At 56.0% G+C, this 21,207-nt stretch overlaps 5 protein-coding genes across 5 annotated transcripts; all 5 read right to left on the bottom strand.

Moving 5' to 3' along the window:
• Positions 1-313: 313 nt before the first annotated feature.
• On the bottom strand, positions 314-4,021 carry LOC134424622 (protocadherin beta-15-like). Its single transcript, XM_063168505.1, has one exon. The coding sequence runs from the start codon at positions 4,019-4,021 to the stop codon at positions 1,577-1,579; it is 2,445 nt and encodes an 814-aa protein (XP_063024575.1). The 3' UTR covers positions 314-1,576.
• Positions 4,022-4,477: 456 nt separating this feature from the next.
• Positions 4,478-8,779, bottom strand: LOC134424623 (protocadherin beta-15-like). Its single transcript, XM_063168506.1, has one exon. The coding sequence runs from the start codon at positions 8,543-8,545 to the stop codon at positions 6,101-6,103; it is 2,445 nt and encodes an 814-aa protein (XP_063024576.1). The 5' UTR covers positions 8,546-8,779; the 3' UTR covers positions 4,478-6,100.
• A 326-nt stretch (positions 8,780-9,105) lies between these two features.
• On the bottom strand, positions 9,106-13,028 carry LOC134424624 (protocadherin beta-15-like). Its single transcript, XM_063168507.1, has one exon. It carries the CDS (start codon positions 12,970-12,972, stop codon positions 10,528-10,530), a length of 2,445 nt encoding a protein of 814 aa, XP_063024577.1. The 5' UTR covers positions 12,973-13,028; the 3' UTR covers positions 9,106-10,527.
• Positions 13,029-13,712: 684 nt separating this feature from the next.
• On the bottom strand, positions 13,713-17,594 carry LOC134424628 (protocadherin beta-15-like). Its single transcript, XM_063168510.1, has one exon. It carries the CDS (start codon positions 17,415-17,417, stop codon positions 14,976-14,978), a length of 2,442 nt encoding a protein of 813 aa, XP_063024580.1. The 5' UTR covers positions 17,418-17,594; the 3' UTR covers positions 13,713-14,975.
• A 259-nt stretch (positions 17,595-17,853) lies between these two features.
• On the bottom strand, positions 17,854-20,811 carry LOC134424627 (protocadherin beta-16-like). The gene has a single exon (XM_063168509.1). It carries the CDS (start codon positions 20,749-20,751, stop codon positions 18,295-18,297), a length of 2,457 nt encoding a protein of 818 aa, XP_063024579.1. The 5' UTR covers positions 20,752-20,811; the 3' UTR covers positions 17,854-18,294.
• Between the last annotated feature and the right edge of the window lie 396 nt (positions 20,812-21,207).

Here is a 21,207-nt window from a genome sequence, read left to right on the forward strand (position 1 = left end):
AGGCAGCGAGACAGCCGGGGCCGGCAACGGAACGCGGCCTCAACCAGGGCAGCACAAAGACCAGGCTCAACCCTCAACAGCCAAGCCGCATTCCACGAAAGGAAAACCGCATAGGGATAGGGCAATGGTGACAGCACGGGAATGCAAATGAACACACTCTCGGCTACATCTCCCCACTCAGGAACTGTACCCACCCAACATTGCTTCAGACGAAGGACACAGTGAGTAAGTAACTCCCAAAATTTTGGAAAGCCTTGATAGTGCTTCCCATAAAGAACGACTCTACAAAATATTCTGTCTCCATTTATGCCGTCAGGGGGTTCTCTTTATTTATGTCTATCATCTTTTTCTGTTTCTAATCCCAGAGTTTTAGCAATTTACAACATTAAACTGTATCACATCAGCACATCGGAGCGTGAGGGAGGCTTTGTGATAATTTCGTGCATTTTAGACATTACACAAAAAAATCAGTTATTCTAGATGGGGTAGCAGTCCTTCTATGGAGGAACAGGCTCAGTGCAGTGCTCAGTATATTTGATTGGCCAGAAGGAGAAAGGGCAAACATGGATATGCAAATGCTCTGACACCAACACAGAAAATCATGCAGAGACAACTTTCCAGTCATATCAAGAAGCCTTGGGATTCAGGAAGAACAATGAACAGAGCAATCTCAACATCTTTCATCAGTTTTTCTTGACTCTACCTTCCAATTATTTCCTTTCAATAATTGTGGATTTTTCCTTCATTGCCTTCAAAGACAAAGAACATGTTTCTGTTACATGTTACAGCTCTGTTCAGTTACAGTCTACTCTAACACTCTTCTGCTGTACTTCCAAGGCAATCCTGAGGTGACAGAACACCCAAGCCCTTCTTGAAAGCCAAAGGAAGGTTTTGTTGTGCATTTTGTTGCTGTAGTCTGTGCTAGATAAGGAAGATGAGAGTGCTGTTGTGAAAGGGTCCGAATCAACTCCTTCCCTCCTGAGCTGGTGTTGCCTGAGTTGCAGTGGCTGGGTGGGGACAACTCTCTGCTGCATCTGTAGATATGCAGTGTCTGCATGAACAATGGTAGTGATAAGAAAGCAAAGATCACAGACTGCATATCTCATAAAGGGACCACCCAAACCCAGGAAAGAAAGGGCCTAGTGCCTTCATGAAATTTTGACTCAATATTCACAACTTGTGAGCTTTCATGAAGTACATAATGGGCCTCTTTCATTTCAGCGAGGATATGATTTGACATCCTCCCAAAGCTCTAAATAAAGGCAATGTAATTATTATATTTTCAGACAGCAAGAAAAAAAAGAGCAGAGAAGTGAGTGGTAAGAACACACTTAAAGCCTGTTAGAGATGGCAGTGACAGAGCTGAATCAAACTACTTAAAAAGCGAAAGAAGATGGACTACTTTTACATCATAATTCTTTTTGGAGTGGTAGACATTACCTTTGAAAAGAATTTTCAAGAACTTGTTTAAACCAATCGCAAATACCGACATAATCTTGAGAAATCATTATCCGATGCACCAGCCAGGATCCACTCCTCCCAAGATCCATGAAGCCTCTGTCTGTGCAGACCCCAGCTAGTCAAAGGAAAGAGCGTTGATCTGTCCTGCAGAGAGAGTGCCAGCATTGTCTGGGGCCATGTCCTCACTGCTGACAGGGACACCGGGGAAATCCTGTTCCTCATCGGGGCCCTGGCCCACGGCGCAGTGCTGTGGGGGCAGGCTGGGCAGGATGGGCTTGAGGAATCTGAACTCGCTGTTGCCCGAGCCCGTGGTGAGGCTGATCTCGTAGCAATAGGCGCGGGGCAGGGTCCCTGCAGCGGCTGCATCGGCCAGGCCGCTCTGCAAGGTGTCGGCAGCATAGAGCACAGGGCCAGCCTTCAACTCCTTCCGCCTGCACACCTTGCGAGCCAGCAGCACTGCTGTGGAGATGAGGAAGAGGAGGGAGACAAAGACCAAGGCAATGATTAAATAGGTGGTCAGGGAGGCGGCAGCCTGATCCTCGCCGGCCGGGCTGCTGTGTGGGAGGCGCACGTCGGAGAAGTCCTTGAGCAGGAGAGCGCTGAGAGCTGCCGTGGCTGACAGCGGGGGCTTGCCGTTGTCTCTGACCAGCACCACCAGCTTCTGCTTGACGCTGTCTCTCTCTGTCACCGGCCTCCTGAGACGCACCTCGCCGCTTTGCAGGCCCACGGAAAACAGGCCTGGGTCGGTGGCCCTGAGCAGGTGGTAGGACAGCCACGAGTTCTGTCCCGAGTCGGCATCAACGGCCACCACTTTGCTGATGAGGTAGCCCGCCTCAGCCGACACGGGCACCAGCTCACTGGAGGCCGGGCCACTCTCCTGGGCCGGGTAGAGCACGAGCGGGGCGTTGTCGTTCTCGTCCAGCACCACCAGGCGCACGGTGACGTTGGCTCTCAGCGGAGGAGAGCCCGCGTCAGAGGCACTGACCGTCACCTCGGTCTGCCTCAAGCGCTCGTAGTCCAGGGGCCGCAGCACAAACACGTGTCCCTTCTCCGAGTTCACCGAGATGCAGGAGCACCAGGCCCGCTCTGGCCCTTCCTCTGCTGCCAGGGAATAGGTCACCTTGGCATTCAGCCCCACGTCAGCATCTGCAGCGCTCACGGCTCCCACAAACACCGTGGGCACGTTGTTCTCACGCACGTACATGGTGTAGGAGGTCTGGTTGAAGACGGGGGCATTGTCATTGACGTCGGAGATGTCCACGGTGAAGGTGTGCGTGCTGGTGAGAGGAGGCGAGCCCGCATCTGCTGCCGTCACACTGAGGATGTACTGAGGCGTCTCCTCGCGGTCCAGCGCGCTCACTGTCACCAGCTCATAGTAATTCTTGTAGGCTGGCCGCAGGGAGAAGAAGAGCTGATCCTGCAGGGCACAGGAGATCTTCCCGTTGGCACCAGAATCCCGGTCCCTGACCGTAAACAGGGCAACCACTGTGCCAGGCACTGTGTTCTCGGGGATGGGACTGCTGAAGGAACTGACCACCAGCTCTGGGGCATTGTCATTCACATCCACCACCTCCACCAACACCTTGCAGATTGCTGACAGCCCCCCACCATCTCTGGCCTTCACACTGAGCTCATGAGTTTGTGCTGCCTCAAAGTCCAGCGGTTTTGTGAGTTTAATTTCACCAGTTATGGGATCAATCACAAATGCTGACTCACTCTGTCCCACTGAATCACTGAGTTGATAGGTGATGTCCCCATTAACTCCTGCATCCGGATCTGTTGCCAGTACAGTCAGAACCACAGAGCTTTCTGGCATGTTCTCCAAAACCTGCCCTGTGTATTCGTCCTTTGTGAATTTGGGAGCATTGTCATTTACATCTAGAATGAGAATTTTTACTTCTGTAGTTCCACTTCTAGGAGGAGTGCCCCCATCCACAGCAATTACACTGAAACTCATCTCAGACTGCTCTTCCCTGTCAAGCGGCATTTCCAAGACCAGTTCAAGATGCTTTTTGCCTGTGCTTTGACTTCCATAGGACACTCTAAAATACTCATTCTCAGGATTAATGCTGTACTCCTTGACTGTGTTCCTGCCAATATCGAGGTCCCGAGCAACCTCCAGCGGAAAACGGGAGCCTGGCTCGCTCGTTTCCGGGATGTCAAAACGGACTCGATCCTCGGGAAAGACAGGCGAGTGGTCATTGATATCCTCGAGGTCTACCTCGACCCGAAAGAACTGCAGGGGGTCGGAAAGCAGCAGCTCGAATGGGAGCATGCAGGTGTCGGACTGGGCACACAGCTGCTCCCGGTCCAGCCTCCCTGCCACGACGAGGCGGCCGGAGGCGCGCTCCAAGCGAAAATGCTGGCGGCCGTCCTCCGAGACCAGGCGGGCGCGGCGAGCCGAGAGCTGCGCCGGCGTCAGCCCCGCGTCCTCGGCCAGCTCGCCCACCAGGGAGCCGCTTTCCGCCTCCTCGGCTACGGAGTAGCGGATGGGCTCGGCGCCAGCGAGCGGCAGCCCCAGCAAAGCACATACACAAAGCACTTGCCTTGCGAGCGCCATGGCGCGACTGCGGTGGCGGCGGCCCGTGTCGGTGTCGGTGTCGGTGTCGGTGTCGGTGTCGGTGTCGGTGTCGGTGTCGGTGTCGGTGTCGGTGTCGCGACGGGTGTCCCGGGCGATTGCGGGCGGAGAGCGGCGAAATGCGGGGCGGGCGCCTTCCCTCGCTGTCTGAGATTCCGGCCGGCGCTCCGTAAGGCAGCCGGGGTGTGCCGGCAGCGGGTGACACGGGGCAGCGCTCGCTGCCGCAGCCGCTGCCACCTCCGCCCGGCTGAGCTGGGCTGCTCTAAGCTGAACTGAGCTGGTCTGGGCTGGGCTGGTCTGGTTCTGGTCTGAGCTCGCTCGGGCTGCGCCGCTCCGGGCCCGGCCGCCTCCGCTGCCGCAGCCGCTCGGCGCCGCCTTGGCCGAGGGCACCACCCAGCGGTGCGCGCTGGGACTGCAGCCGCCGCCGCCCGCAGCCCGCGCTGCCGCTCGGCCCGGCCCGCGATCCCCAAGGCAGCGAGACAGCCGGGGCCGGCAACGGAACGCGGCCGTAACCAGGGCAGCACAAAGACCAGGCTCAGACCTGAACTGCAGAGTCTTATCCCTCAGCAGGAGAAATCCCACAGGCATAGGGCGATGGTGACATCACGGGGACGACTTTGAACACTATATTCTCCATCTCCCTACTCAGGCAGTGTACCCACCGAGTATTGCTGCAGACAAGGGACACAATGAGAAATAACAGGCAGAATTTTAAAAAGTCTTGTCAGGGTTTTCCAGGAAATAACGTCTCTCCAAATATTTTTGTTTCCAAAATGAGTCAGGATACTCTCTTTACTTCAGTCCAACACTTTTTTTAAATTTCTAATTCCAAATTTATATTGATTTTGCATTCTTAAACTCTATGCGTTCAGCACATTCCAGAGTGAGGGAAGTTTTCCACCTATTTCATGCATCACAGACATCATTCAAACAACCAGTTATTTTTTATGTGGTGGCAAGTCTTCTCTAGATTAACTGACTCAGTATCATGTGCATTACAGTTTAGAAGAAAAAGGTTTCACATGGGAATGCAAATGCCCTGAAGCAAACACAGAATATCATGTGGGAATACCTTTTCACTCACATCAGAAAGTCCTGGGATTCAGGAACAACAATGAAAAGACCACACTCAATGTCTTTTTCTTAAGTTCTTCTTAACTCTACCTTCCAGTAGTTATCCTTTAGTTTTTCTGGAATTTTCTTTTAATGCATTCAATGACAATGAACATGTTTCTTCACCTCAGTTCACATAAAGTCTACTCTGACAACGTTTGTGCTCCTGTATTTCCAAGGCTATCCTGAGGTGAACGAACACCCAAGAACTTCTGGTACTCACAAGGGAGATTTTGTTGTGCATTTTGCAGCCCTACTCTAAGCTAGATAAGGAAGATGAGACAGCTGTTGTGAAAGGGTTCAAATAACCTTGTTCGTTGCTCAGCTGGGACTGCTATGTTGCAATGGCTGGGTGGGAGCAACTCCTTGCTTCACCAGGCAGCACTACTGAAGCATTTGCTGGTACTCAGTGTCTACATGGACAAACATAGGGACAAGAAAGCAAAGCATGCAGAGCTCACATCTCAGAGAGAGACATCCTGAATCCAGGGAAGAAAGGGCCTAGTGCTCGGGTGACATATTGACACAGTAATCACAACTTCTTTGCTTTCCGGTGGTGGGAAAAAGACTTTTAGCTTTTCAGTGAGGATATGATTAGTTTGGGACACAGTGATATTGTCTTGCAGATCAGAATAAAAAATCCTCTGTCTTTGTCAGAGAGCAAGAGAAAGAAGATCATAGATTGAGGGCTATCCACATAGATAAAGCCTATCAGAAAAGGCTGAGGGAATGGTGAAACCCATTACAAGCTAAGTGAGAGAATCTTGGCGTCTTTTATTTCCTCCATTGCTATCTGCAGTGGCAGACATGGATTTCAAAGACAATGTGCCAGAAGCTGGTTACACAAATGAAAAACAAAAATTTTCTACAGAGGAAAGATTGCCACATGTTGCGGACTGGATATTTTCTTCCCAATATCCATGAAGCCATAGTATGAGCAGACGCCAGCTAGTCAAAGGAAAGAGCGTTGAACTGTCCTGCAGAGAGAGTGCCAGCATTGTCTGGGGCCATGTCCTCGCTGCTGACAGGGACACAGGGGAAATCCTGTTCCTCATCGGGGCCCTGGCCCACGGCGCAGTGCTGTGGGGGCAGGCTGGGAAGGATGGGCTTGAGGAATCTGAACTCGCTGTTGCCCGAGCCCGTGGTGAGGCTGATCTCGTAGCAATAGGCGCGGGGCAGGGTCCCTGCAGCGGCCGCATCGGCCAGGCCGCTCTGCAAGGTGTCGGCAGCATAGAGAACAGGGCCAGCCTTCAGCTCCTTCCTCCTGCACAGCTTGCGAGCCAGCAGCACTGCCGTGGAGATGAGGAAGAGGAGGGAGACAAAGACCAAGGCAATGATTAAATAGGTGGTCAGGGAGGCGGCGGCCTGATCCTCGCTGGCCGGGCTGCTGTGCGGGAGGCGCACGTCGGAGAAGTCCTTGAGCAGGAGAGCGCTGAGAGCTGCCGTGGCTGACAGCGGGGGCTTGCCGTTGTCTCTGACCAGCACCACCAGCTTCTGCTTGACGCTGTCTCTCTCTGTCACCGGCCTCCTGAGACGCACCTCGCCGCTTTGCAGGCCCACGGAAAACAGGCCTGGGTCGGTGGCCCTGAGCAGGTGGTAGGAGAGCCACGAGTTCTGTCCCGAGTCGACATCGACGGCCACCACTTTGCTGATGAGGTAGCCCGCCTCAGCCGACACGGGCACCAGCTCACTGGAGGCCGGGCCGCTCTCCTGGGCCGGGTAGAGCACAAGCGGGGCGTTGTCGTTCTCGTCCAGCACCACCAGGCGCACGGTGACGTTGGCTCTCAGCGGAGGAGAGCCCGCGTCAGAGGCACTGACCGTCACCTCGGTCTGCCTCAAGCGCTCGTAGTCCAGGGGCCGTAGCACAAACACGTGTCCCTTCTCCGAGTTCACCGAGATGCAGGAGCACCAGGCCCACTCTGGCCCTTCCTCTGCTGCCAGGGAATAGGTCACCTTGGCATTCAGCCCCACGTCAGCATCTGCAGCGCTCACGGCTCCCACAAACACCGTGGGCACGTTGTTCTCACGCACGTACATGGTGTAGGAGGTCTGGTTGAAGACGGGGGCATTGTCATTGACGTCGGAGATGTCCACGGTGAAGGTGTGCATGCTGGTGAGAGGAGGCGAGCCCGCATCTGCTGCTGTCACACTGAGGATGTGCTGAGGCGTCTCCTCGCGGTCCAGCGCGCTCACTGTCACCAGCTCATAGTAATTCTTGTAGGCTGGCCGCAGGGAGAAGAAGAGCTGATCCTGCAGGGCACAGGAGATCTTCCCGTTGGCACCAGAATCCCGGTCCCTGACCGTAAACAGGGCAACCACCGTGCCGGGCACTGTGTTCTCGGGGAGGGGACTGCTGAAGGAACTGACCACCAGCTCTGGGGCATTGTCATTCACATCCACCACCTCCACCAACACCTTGCAGATTGCTGACAGCCCTCCACCATCTGTGGCCCTAACAATCAGCTCATGCATTTTTGCTGCCTCAAAGTCCAGTGGTTTTGTGAGTTTAATTTCACCAGTTATGGGATCAATCACAAATACTGACTCACTCTGTCCAACGACTTCATTGAGTTGGTAGGAGATGTCCCCATTAACTCCTTCATCTGGATCAGCTGCCAGCACAGTCAGAATCACAGAGCCTTTTGGCGTGTTTTCTGAAACCTTCGTAATGTAAGGCTCTTGCATGAATTTGGGAGCATTGTCATTTGCATCTAGAATGATTATAGAGATCTCAATGTTTCCACTCCTGGGAGGAGAGCCCCCATCTACAGCAATAACATGGAAACCCATCTCTGCCTGCTCCTCTCTGTCTAGTGCCTTTTCCAGAATAAGTTCCACATATTTCTCAGTACTACTCTGACTTCCATAGGAGACACTGAAATACTCGTTCTCAGGAGAGATGTTGTACCCCTGGACAGTGTTGCGGCCAATATCGAGGTCCCGAGCCACCTCCAGCGGGAAACGAGAGCCCAGGTCGCTCGTTTCGGGGATCCGAAAACTGACTCGATCTTCTCGAAAAACGGGTGAATTGTCATTGATATCCTTCACAGTCACCTCGACCCGAAAGAACTGCAGGGGGTCGGAGAGCAGCAGCTCGAATGGGAGCATGCAGGTGTCGGACTGGGCGCACAGCTGCTCCCGGTCCAGCCTCCCTGCCACGACGAGGCGGCCGGAAGAGCGCTCCAAGCGAAAATGCTGGCGGCCGTCCTCCGAGACCAGGCGGGCGCGGCGAGCCGAGAGCTGCGCCGGCGTCAGCCCCGCGTCCTCGGCCAGCTCGCCCACCAGGGAGCCGCTTTCCGCCTCCTCGGCTACGGAGTAGCGGATGGGCTCGGCGCCAGCGAGCGGCAGCCCCAGCAAAGCACACACACAAAGCACTTGCCTTGCGAGCGCCATGGCGCGGCGGCGGCGGCCCGTGTCGGTGTCGGTGTCGCGGCGGGTGTCCCGGGCGATTGCGGGCGGAGAGCGGCGAAGTGCGGGGCGGGCGCCTTCCCTCGCTGTCTCAGATTCCGGCCGGCGCTCCGTAAGGCAGCCGGAGTGTGCCGGCAGCAGGTGACACGGGGCAGCGCTCGCTGCCGCAGCCGCTGCCACCTCCGCCCGGCTGAGCTGGGCTGGTCTAAGCTGAACTGAGCTGGGCTGATCTGGGCTGGTCTGGTTCTGGTCTGAGCTCGCTCGGGCTGCGCCGCTCCGGGCCCGGCCGCCTCCGCTGCCGCAGCCGCTCGGCGCCGCCTTGGCCGAGGGCACCACCCAGCGGTGCGCGCTGGGACTGCAGCCGCCGCCGCCCGCAGCCCGCGCTGCCGCTCGGCCCGGCCCGCGATCCCGAAGGCAGCGAGACAGCCGGGGCCGGCAACGGAACGCGGCCGTAACCATGGCAGCACAAAGCCGAGGCTCAGCCCACAACGAGCAAGCCGCAGTTTCCGGCAGGAGAAACAGCACAGAGATAGGACAGCACGGACATGCAAATGAACACGGAATCTCCACACACAGGCATTTTAGCCACCCAACATTGCTTCATTCAAGGGACACAGTGAGAAAGTAACTGGCAGCATTTTGGAAGTCTTGTCAATGGTTTCCCAGAAATAACTTGAGTACAAAGTATTCTGTATCCTCTAAAGCAACCTATGTTCTCTTTATTTCCTTCTAACCTTTTCCATTTCTAAGCTTAGAGTTATAGCAATTTACAGTATTAAACTGCATCACTTCTGCACATCACAATGTGAGGGAGGCTTTCTGAGTATTCCATGCATCACAGACATCATTCAAACTACCAGTTATTCTAGATGCGGTGGCAGTCCCCTAGTGAAACAGGCTCAGTACATTTCAGAGGAGAAAGAGTAACCATAGGAATGCAAATACTCTGACACAAGCACAGAAGATCATACAGAGACACGTTTCCATTCCCTTTAAAAAGCATTGAGATTTAGGAACAGAAATTAAAAGACAATTTTCACTGTATTTTCCTAAAATTTCTTATTGACTTAACCTTCCAATAAGTGTTTTAGTATTTGCAAATTTTCCTTCAATGCATTCAATGACAATGGACATGCTTCTTGAGCTCTGTTCAGTTACAGTTTACCCTAACACCCTCTGTGCTCCTGTATTTCCAAGGCAATTCTGAAGTGACAGAATACCCAAGCCCTTCTTGTAAGCCAAAGGAAGATTTGGTTCTGCATTTTGCTGCTCTACTCTGAGCAAGATAAGGAAGATGAGACTGTGCTTGTCAATGAGACCAAGTCACCTGCTTCCCTGCTCAGCTGGCACTACCTGTGTTGCAGTGGCTGGGTGGGAGCAAGGCCCTGCTTCAGCAGACAGTAATTCTGAAGCATCTGCAGATATTCAATGTTGTCTGCATGGACAAACAGAGTGATAAGAAAGCAAAGCAGACAGAGCTCACATCTCATGAAGAGAAATCCAGAAGCCAAGTAAAAAAGGGCCCAGTATTCATGTGACATTGTGACACCGGACTCAAAACTTCCTGGTTTTCCAGAGTTGGGAAAATCTATTTCACATTTTAATGAGAGTATGAGTGGTTTGGCCAACAGTGACACTGCATTAAAGATCAGAAAAAAAAGATCCTCTGTCTTGTCAGCCAGCAAGAGAAAGCAGACCATAGTTTGAGAGCTAAACACATACATAAGCTTATTAGAAGAGGCAATAGCAAAGGTGGAACCCCTTAGAAACTAAATGACAAAACCTTGCTTTCTTTTATAACCTTCATTGCTTTTTGGAGTCGTATAAAATTATTCCAAAGAGAATTTGCAGGAAGTTAGTTAAACCAGTAATAAATACATATTTACGATGGAGGAAGCATTACCACATGCGCCCAGGCCAGTCCTCACTTCAGAAGATCCATGAAGCCTCTGTCTGTGCAGACCCAGCTAATCAAAGGAAAGAGCATTGAACTGTCCTGCAGAGAGAGTGCCAGCATTGTCTGGGGCCATGTCCTCACTGCTGACAGGGACACAGGGGAAATCCTGTTCCTCACCGGGGCCCTGGCCCACGGCGCAGTGCTGTGGGGGCAGGCTGGGCAGGATGGGCTTGAGGAATCTGAACTCGCTGTTGCCCGAGCCCGTGGTGAGGCTGATCTCGTAGCAATAGGCGCGGGGCAGGGTCCCTGCAGCGGCCGCATCGGCCAGGCCGCTCTGCAAGGTGTCGGCAGCATAGAGCACAGGGCCAGCCTTCAGCTCCTTCCTCCTGCACACCTTGCGAGCCAGCAGCACTGCTGTGGAGATGAGGAAGAGGAGGGAGACAAAGACCAAGGCAATGATTACATAGGTGGTCAGGGAGGCAGCGGCCTGATCTTCGCTGGCCGGGCTGCTGTGCGGGAGGCGCACGTCGGAGAAGTCCTTGAGCAGGAGAGCGCTGAGAGCTGCCGTGGCTGACAGCGGGGGCTCGCCGTTGTCTCTGACCAGCACCACCAGCTTCTGCTTGACGCTGTCTCTCTCTGTCACCGGCCTCCTGAGACGCACCTCGCCGCTTTGCAGGCCCACGGAAAACAGGCCTGGGTCGGTGGCCCTGAGCAGGTGGTAGGAGAGCCACGAGTTCTGTCCCGAGTCGACATCGACGGCCACCACTTTGCTGATGAGGTAGCCCGCCTCAGCCGACACGGGCACCAGCTCACTGGAGGCCGGGCCGCTCTCCTGGGCCGGGTAGAGCACGAGCGGGGCGTTGTCGTTCTCGTCCAGCACCACCAGGCGCACGGTGACGTTGGCTCTCAGCGGAGGAGAGCCCGCGTCAGAGGCACTGACCGTCACCTCGGTCTGCCTCAAGCGCTCGTAGTCCAGGGGCCGCAGCACAAACACGTGTCCCTTCTCCGAGTTCACCGAGATGCAGGAGCACCAGGCCCGCTCTGGCCCTTCCTCTGCTGCCAGGGAATAGGTCACCTTGGCATTCAGCCCCACGTCAGCATCTGCAGCGCTCACGGCTCCCACAAACACCGTGGGCACGTTGTTCTCACGCACGTACATGGTGTAGGAGGTCTGGTTGAAGACGGGGGCATTGTCATTGACGTCGGAGATGTCCACGGTGAAGGTGTGCATGCTGGTGAGAGGAGGCGAGCCCGCATCTGCTGCCGTCACACTGAGGATGTACTGAGGCGTCTCCTCGCGGTCCAGCGCGCTCACTGTCACCAGCTCATAGTAATTCTTGTAGGCTGGCCGCAGGGAGAAGAAGAGCTGATCCTGCAGGGCACAGGAGATCTTCCCGTTGGCACCAGAATCCCGGTCCCTGACTGTAAACAGGGCAACCACCGTGCCGGGCACTGTGTTCTCGGGGAGGGGACTGCTGAAGGAACTGACCACCAGCTCTGGGGCATTGTCATTCACATCCACCACCTCCACCAACACCTTGCTGATTGCTGACAGCCCTCCTCCATCTGTGGCTCGCACAGTCAGTTCATGCATTTGTGCTGCCTCAAAATCCAGAGTTTTTGTCAGTTTAATTTCACCAGTTATTGGATCAATCACAAATGCAGAATCGCTCTGACCCACTACTTCACTGAGTTGATAGGAGATGTCCCCATTAACTCCTGCATCGGGATCAGTTGCCCATAAAGTCAGAATCACAGAGCCCTCTGGCATGTTCTCCAAAACCTTAGCAATGTACTCCTCCTGAGTGAATATGGGAGCATTGTCATTTGCATCTAGAATTATAACAGATATCTCGATGGTTCCACTCCTGGGAGGAGAGCCCCCATCTACAGCAATAACACTGAAACCCATCTCTGCATGTTCCTCTCTGTCTAATGGTTTTTCCAAAACAAGTTCAAGAGACTTCTTGCCTTTAATGCTACTCCCATAGGAGACACTGAAGTACTCGTTCTTGGGAGACATATTGTACTCCTGGACTGTGTTGCTGCCAATATCGAGATCCCGAGCCAACTCTAGTGGGAAACGTGAACCTGGCTCGCTCGTTTCAGGGATCCTAAAATTGACTCGATCTTCTCGAAAAACGGGTGAATGATCATTGATATCCTTCACAGTCACCTCGACCCGAAAGAACTGCAGGGGATCGGAGAGCAGCAGCTCGAAGGGGAGCATGCAGGTGTCGGACTGGGCGCACAGCTGCTCCCGGTCCAGCCTCCCCGCCACGACGAGGCGGCCGGAGGCGCCCTCCAAGCGAAAATGCTGGCGGCCGTCCTCCGAGACCAGGCGGGCGCGGCGAGCCGAGAGCTGCGCCGGCGTCAGCCCCGCGTCCTCGGCCAGCTCGCCCACCAGGGAGCCGCTTTCCGCCTCCTCGGCTACGGAGTAGCGGATGGGCTCGGCGCCAGCGAGCGGCAGCCCCAGCAAAGCACACACACAAAGCACTTGCCTTGCGAGCGCCATGGCGCGGCGGCGGCGGCCCGTGTCGGTGTCGGTGTCGCGGCGGGTGTCCCGGGCGATTGCGGGCGGAGAGCGGCGAAGTGCGGGGCGGGCGCCTTCCCTTGCTGACTGAGATTCCGGCCGGCGCTCCGTAAGGCAGCCGGGGTGTGCCGGCAGCAGGTGACACGGGGCAGCGCTCGCTGCCGCAGCCGCTGCCACCTCCGCCCGGCTGAGCTGGGCTGCTCTAAGCTGAACTGAGCTGGGCTGATCTGGGCTGGGCTGGCTCTGGTCTGAGCTCGCTCGGGCTCTGCCGCTCCGGGCCCGGCCGCCTCCGCTGCCGCAGCCTCTCGGCGCCGCCTTGGCCGAGGGCACCACCCAGCGGTGCTCGCTGGGACTGCAGCCGCCGCCGCCCGCAGCCCGCGCTGCCGCTCGGCCCGGCCCGCGATCCCGAAGGCAGCGAGACAGCCGGGGCCGGCAACGGAACGCGGCCTCAACCAGGGCAGCCCAAAGACCAGGCTCAACCCTCAACAGCCAAGCCGCATTCCACGAAAGGAAGACCGCATAGGGATAGGGCAATGGTGACAGCACGGGAATGCAAATGAACACACACTCGGCTACATCTCCCCACTCAGGAACTGTACCCACCCAACATTGCTTCAGACGAAGGACACAGTGAGTAAGTAACTCCCAAAATTTTGGAAAGCCTTGATAGTGCTTCCCATAAAGAACGACTCTACAAAATATTCTGTCTCCATTTATGCCGTCAGGGGGTTCTCTTTATTTATGTCTATCATCTTTTTCTGTTTCTAATCCCAGAGTTTTAGCAATTTACAACATTAAACTGTATCACATCAGCACATCGGAGCGTGAGGGAGGCTTTGTGATAATTTCGTGCATTTTAGACATTACACAAAAAAATCAGTTATTCTAGATGGGGTAGCAGTCCTTCTATGGAGGAACAGGCTCAGTGCAGTGCTCAGTATATTTGATTGGCCAGAAGGAGAAAGGGCAAACATGGATATGCAAATGCTCTGACACCAACACAGAAAATCATGCAGAGACAACTTTCCAGTCATATCAAGAAGCCTTGGGATTCAGGAAGAACAATGAACAGAGCAATCTCAACATCTTTCATCAGTTTTTCTTGACTCTACCTTCCAATTATTTCCTTTCAATAATTGTGGATTTTTCCTTCATTGCCTTCAAAGACAAAGAACATGTTTCTGTTACATGTTACAGCTCTGTTCAGTTACAGTCTACTCTAACACTCTTCTGCTGTACTTCCAAGGCAATCCTGAGGTGACAGAACACCCAAGCCCTTCTTGAAAGCCAAAGGAAGGTTTTGTTGTGCATTTTGTTGCTGTAGTCTGTGCTAGATAAGGAAGATGAGAGTGCTGTTGTGAAAGGGTCCGAATCAACTCCTTCCCTCCTGAGCTGGTGTTGCCTGAGTTGCAGTGGCTGGGTGGGGACAACTCTCTGCTGCATCTGTAGATATGCAGTGTCTGCATGAACAATGGTAGTGATAAGAAAGCAAAGATCACAGACTGCATATCTCATAAAGGGACCACCCAAACCCAGGAAAGAAAGGGCCTAGTGCCTTCATGAAATTTTGACTCAATATTCACAACTTGTGAGCTTTCATGAAGTACATAATGGGCCTCTTTCATTTCAGCGAGGATATGATTTGACATCCTCCCAAAGCTCTAAATAAAGGCAATGTAATTATTATATTTTCAGACAGCAAGAAAAAAAAGAGCAGAGAAGTGAGTGGTAAGAACACACTTAAAGCCTGTTAGAGATGGCAGTGACAGAGCTGAATCAAACTACTTAAAAAGCGAAAGAAGATGGACTACTTTAACTTCATAATTCTTTTTGGAGTGGTAGACATTACCTTTGAAAAGAATTTTCAAGAAATTGCTTAAACCAAGCGCAAATACCGATATAATCTTGAGGAATCATTGTCCGATGCACCAGCCAGGATCCACTCCTCCGAAGATCCATGAAGCCTCTGTCTGTGCAGACCCCAGCTAGTCAAAGGAAAGAGCGTTGATCTGTCCTGCAGAGAGAGTGCCAGCATTGTCTGGGGCCATGTCCTCGCTGCTGACAGGGACACAGGGGAAATCCTGTTCCTCATCGGGGCCCTGGCCCACGGCGCAGTGCTGTGGGGGCAGGCTGGGCAGGATGGGCTTGAGGAATCTGAACTCGCTGTTGCCCGAGCCCGTGGTGAGGCTGATCTCGTAGCAATAGGCGCGGGGCAGGGTCCCTGCAGCGGCTGCATCGGCCAGGCCGCTCTGCAAGGTGTCGGCAGCATAGAGCACAGGGCCAGCCTTCAGCTCCTTCCGCCTGCACGCCTTGCAAGCCAGCAGCACTGCTGTGGAGATGAGGAAGAGGAGGGAGACAAAGACCAAGGCAATGATTAAATAGGTGGTCAGGGAGGAGGCCTGATCCTCGCTGGCCGGGCTGCTGTGCGGGAGGCGCACATCGGAGAAGTCCTTGAGCAGGAGAGCGCTGAGAGCTGCCGTGGCTGACAGCGGGGGCTTGCCGTTGTCTCTGACCAGCACCACCAGCTTCTGCTTGACGCTGTCTCTCTCTGTCACCGGCCTCCTGAGACGCACCTCGCCGCTTTGCAGGCCCACGGAAAACAGGCCTGGGTCGGTGGCCCTGAGCAGGTGGTAGGAGAGCCACGAGTTCTGTCCCGAGTCGGCATCGACGGCCACCACTTTGCTGATGAGGTAGCCCGCCTCAGCCGACACGGGCACCAGCTCACTGGAGGCCGGGCCGCTCTCCTGGGCCGGGTAGAGCACGAGCGGGGCGTTGTCGTTCTCGTCCAGCACCACCAGGCGCACGGTGACGTTGGCTCTCAGTGGAGGAGAGCCCGCGTCAGAGGCACTGACCCTCACCTCGGTCTGCCTCAAGCGCTCGTAGTCCAGGGGCCGCAGCACAAACACGTGTCCCTTCTCTGAGTTCACCGAGATGCAGGAGCACCAGGCCCGCTCTGGCCCTTGCTCTGCTGCCAGGGAATAGGTCACCTTGGCATTCAGCCCCATGTCAGCATCTGCAGCGCTCACGGCTCCCACAAACACCGTGGGCACGTTGTTCTCACGCACGTACATTGTGTAGGAGGTCTGGTTGAAGACGGGGGCATTGTCATTGACGTCGGAGATGTCCATGGTGAAGGTGTGCGTGCTGGTGAGAGGAGGCGAGCCCGCATCTGCTGCCGTCACACTGAGGATGTACTGAGGCGTCTCCTCGCGGTCCAGCACGCTCACCGTCACCAGCTCATAGTAATTCTTGTAGGCTGGCCGCAGGGAGAAGAAGAGCTGATCCTGCAGGGCACAGGAGATCTTCCCGTTGGCACCAGAATCCCGGTCCCTGACCGTAAACAGGGCAACCACCGTGCCGGGCACTGTGTTCTCGGGGAGGGGACTGCTGAAGGAACTGACCACCAGCTCTGGGGCATTGTCATTCACATCCACCACCTCCACCAACACCTTGCAGATTGCTGATAGCCCTCCACCATCTGTTGCCCTCACACGGATTTCATGATGCTGTGCTGCCTCAAAGTCCAAAGGTTTTGTGAGTTTAATTTCACCAGTTATGGGATCAATCACAAATGCTGACTCACTCTGAACCCCTGCCTGGCTGATTTGATAGGAAACGTCCCCATTAACTCCTGCATCCGGGTCAGTTGCCAGCACAGTCAGCACCACAGAGCCTTCTGGCATGTTTTCTAAAACCTTCCCAGTGTAACGCTCTTGTGTGAATATGGGAGCATTGTCATTCACGTCTAGAACGATAATAGATATCTCGATGGTCCCACTCCTTGGAGGAGAGCCCCCATCCATTGCAATAACACTGAAACTTATCTCTGTATGCTCCTCTCTATCTATCGACTTTTCCAAAACAAGTTCAAGGTATTTGTCATCATTAGTCCCACTTCCATAGGAGACACTAAAGTACTCATTCTCGGGAGAAATGCTGTACTCCTGGACTGTGTTGCTGCCAATATCTAAGTCCTGAGCCACCTCCAGTGGGAAACGAGAGCCCGGGTCGCTCCGTTCCAGGATCTTAAAACTGACTCGTTCCTCGGGGAAAATTGGCGAGTGGTCATTGATATCCTTCACAGTCACCTCGACCCGAAAGAACTGCAGGGGGTCGGAAAGCAGCAGCTCGAATGGGAGCATGCAGGTGTCGGACTGGGCGCACAGCTGCTCCCGGTCCAGCCTCCCTGCCACGACGAGGCGGCCGGAAGAGCGCTCCAAGCGAAAATGCTGGCGGCCGTCCTCCGAGACCAGGCGGGCGCGGCGAGCCGAGAGCTGCGCCGGCGTCAGCCCCGCGTCCTCGGCCAGCTCGCCCACCAGGGAGCCGCTTTCCGCCTCCTCGGCTACGGAGTAGCGGATGGGCTCGGCGCCAGCGAGCGGCAGCCCCAGCAAAGCACACACACAAAGCACTTGCCTTGCGAGCGCCATGGCGCGGCGGCGGCGGCCCGTGTCGGTGTCGGTGTCGGTGTCGCGGCGGGTGTCCCGGGCGATTGCGGGCGGAGAGCGGCGAAGTGCGGGGCGGGCGCCTTCCCTCGCTGTCTCAGATTCCGGCCCGCGGTTCGTAACGCAGCCGGGATGTGCCGGTAGTGGGTGACACAGGGCAGCGCTGGGACCGCAGCCGCTGCCACCTCCGCCCGGCTGAGCTGGGCTGCTCTAAGCTGAACTGAGCTGGGCTGGGCTGGTCTGGTTCTGGTCTGAGCTCGCTCGGGCTGTGCCGCTCCGGGCCCGGCCGCCTCCGCTGCCGCAGCCGCTCGGCGCCGCCTTGGCCGAGGGCACCACCCAGCGGTGCGCGCTGGGACTGCAGCCGCCGCCGCCCGCAGCCCGCGCTGCCGCTCGGCCCGGCCCGCGATCCCGAATCCGCGGCGAGGGCTCCTGCGGGAGGATGCGCTCACATTCTCCGGGGAGAGAAGTTCTAGGGACTGTGGGGTGTATCCCTGCCAGAGTTTCTGCGCTGGAGCATCCACGGCAGCTCCTCCACTTCCAATCTCCTCCCCTCTCTGGCCCGATTTCGCGGGCTGGTGCGCTCTTGTTAAGCGATAGGCACGTCCGCGGCTTTCGAGAAAAGCGGAGGGAAGAGAGGACTACGATTTTCCACGGCGGTGTGAGACAGAGGCCGAACTAGGAGGGACAGAGCCGCCTTCTGCGGCAGGAGAAACGGGCCAGGAGCCTACGCAGCGAGATTACACCTATAACAGCAGGGAACGGCCCTACTGCTACTGGGGAATCTCACCTGTGGACGGGGAAGGGAGGCGCGTCTCAGCACGGCTCAGGCATGAACACGCACGCCTACTGGTCGATCTTTCGGCTAAAAGGGAGGAGTGACTGGGCTCCCCGCCTGGGCTTCCCGGTCGTAGGCGGGTTGCGAGTGGTGTAGCGGTTCCTGGTCTTTGTCCAGTCCCGCCTCAGCATTGCTATGAAGGCTGGGCAGGATGGGCCTCAGGAACTGGAATTCGCTCCTCCCCGAGCCGCTGGTCAGACACATTTCGTAGCGGTAAGCCGGCGACAGAGTTCCTGTGCTGCCCACGCCCACGCCGTCGCTGGCGACGTCTCCGTCCGCGTAGCAGCTGGGAGAGGGAGGAGGAAGTTCTGCCCGGACGCGCGCTCTGCAGAGCGTGTTCGCTGTTAAGACGAGGACGGACAAGAGGAAAAGGGACGAGACGCAGCACAGGGAGGCGATGAGGTAAGTGGTGAGCATTTCTTCCTCGGCCACCTGCGGCTGCTGTCTGCCTGCGGGATCGTGGCCAAGCTGGTGGAAAGCATCGGAGAAATCGTCCACCAGTGCCACGGCCAGGGTGGCGGTGGCAGAGCGCGGCGGCCGCCCGCGGTCCCGCACCAGCACAATGAGCCTCTGCCGGGCCGCGTCCCTCTCGGTCACGGCCCGCGCCGTGCGCACCTCGCCGCTGTGCAGCCCCACGCGGAACAGCCCCGGCTCCGTGGCCTTGGCCAGCTCGTAGGACAGCCACGCGTTCTGCCCCGCGTCCGCGTCCACCGCCACCACCTTGGCCACCAGGTAGCCGGACGGTGCCCAGCGCGGCACCAGCTCTCCGGCCGCGCTGCTCTCGGGGCCCGGGTGCAGCAGCACGGGCGCGTTGTCGTTCTCGTCGCGCACGATGATGCGCAGCATGGCCTGGGCGCTGAGCGGCGGGGAGCCGCCGTCGGCTGCGGTCACTGTCACCTCGAAGGCAGGAACCTTCTCGTAGTCCAGTGGGCGCGAAGTCCGGACGGTCCCACTCTCCGCGTCCACTGACACGAATGATGCGGCGGCGAGGGTGCCCGTCGGTGGCGGCACTAGCGAGTATCTCACGCGGGCGTTCTCTCCCGCGTCAGGGTCCGTGGCACTGAGGCGGCCAAGGCTCCTCCCCGCGGGCTCGTTTTCGCTCATCACCATAGTGTAAATGGCCTGGGTGAAGGTGGGTGCATTGTCGTTCACATCCAAGAGCCTCACGAGCAGGGTTTTGGATGTCGAGAGGGCGGGGGAGCCCTCGTCTCGAGCTCGCACCGTCACGTTGTATTCCTCCACCTGCTCCCGGTCCAGCGTCTCTGATGTCACCAGCGCGTACGCGTCGGCTGCCAGCAGCGTGATCCTGAAGGGTTGCTCTCCTGTCAGCTCGCAGGTCGTCCTGCCATTGTCCCCCGAGTCCCGGTCCCGCACGTTGAAGAGGGCCACCACGGTGTCCGGCGGGGCCGCTTCGGAGAGGGTGCTGGTGAGCGAGGTGATGATCACCTCGGGGGCATTGTCGTTCACGTCCTTTACCTGGACCTCCACATTGCAATGCGTGGACAAGTCCCCTCCATCTGTGGCTTGGACGTCTATCTCATAGCTCTTTTTTTCTTCATAATCCAAAGGCTTTTTGAGTCGAATCTGGCCCGTCTCTGGGTTTATTTTAAACGTTTGGAGATTTTCCTCTGGATTTTGAACTATGGAATACACTATTTCCCCATTCGTTCCTGCGTCTAAATCGCTAGCAGACACTACCACCACTATGGTGTCCTCTGAGCTATTTTCCATTACAGAGACTTTATACAGAGTCTGGGTAAATACCGGGCTGTTGTCGTTTATATCCAGGACTACCACGCGGATTAAAGCTGTGCCAGACCGCGGTGGATTCCCACCATCCACAGCCGTGATGCTGAAAGCAACTTCTGCCTGCTGCTCCCTGTCCAGAGCTCGATCCAACACCAGCTCGGCATACTTCCTGCCATCACTCCGCCGCCGGGTATAGACAAGGAAATACTCGTTCGAGCTGATACTATAATGCTGAAGGCTGTTGTTCCCCACGTCTGGATCGTGAGCTCTTTCCAATAAAAATCGAGTCCCGAGCATTGCAGATTCCGGGATCTTTAAAACAATCTCTCTGTTTAAGAACACAGGAGCATGATCGTTTATGTCGATGAGTCTTACCTCAGCTCGGAAGGACTGCAGTGGGCTCTCCAGTAGCACCTCAAAACGCACCAAGCAGGGCTCGCTCTGTCCACACAGCTCTTCCCGGTCCATTTGCTCTCTCACCACCAAATCCCCGCTGTGCTGGTTCAGCTGTAAATACTGCTTTTGTCCTTCAGGAACGACTCGAGCCCGACGAGCCAATAATTCCTCACGGGTTAGTCCCAAATCCTTAGCGATATTCGCCACAAAAGAGCCTCTCTCCGCCTCTTCGGGCACAGAGTACCGAGCGGTTTCTGCTCTCATCCCCGAGACGCAGAGGACAAGCAGCAGAGCCGCCGCTCGCCCCGGGAGCTGTTCCTCGCTCTTCCTCGGCTTCATTCCCTCCCAGAGACCCGGTCTCCCCTCCTGTAAGCTGGATGGAGCTGCCGATGCAGCCTGCCGCCCCCTGAGCGGAGCAGCCCGAGATGGTGCAGCCCCGCCCGCCCGAATCGCGGGGCCGGCGGAACTCGGAGCTGCGCGGAGCTTCCGCGGTCAACAGCGGCACCAGGCGGCCGAGCTGGGGAAGGATTCCAAGATTTCCCAGCCCAAAGCCTGGAAAGCAGAGATTAACGGCTCGTTTTCTCCTTTCCTAGGTCAAAGCATACAGATTGAAATGTCCCTGTAACTGTATTCAAAGTATGGCCACTGGCTCAATGAGCAATGCCTCTTTTTACCTTCTGCTTCAAAGTGGAGTTTATTTAAAGCTGGGTCGTTCCTTTTGTTTTGGTTCCCCCTCACTTTCCCCAGTATGAACGCTTTGAATAAATGACTTTACGGCCGTTCAGCTAGAACAGC

The sequence above is a fragment of the Melospiza melodia genome, chromosome 14 (assembly GCF_035770615.1).
Source record: "Melospiza melodia melodia isolate bMelMel2 chromosome 14, bMelMel2.pri, whole genome shotgun sequence".
In the NCBI taxonomy this organism is placed as follows: Eukaryota; Metazoa; Chordata; class Aves; order Passeriformes; family Passerellidae; genus Melospiza; species Melospiza melodia.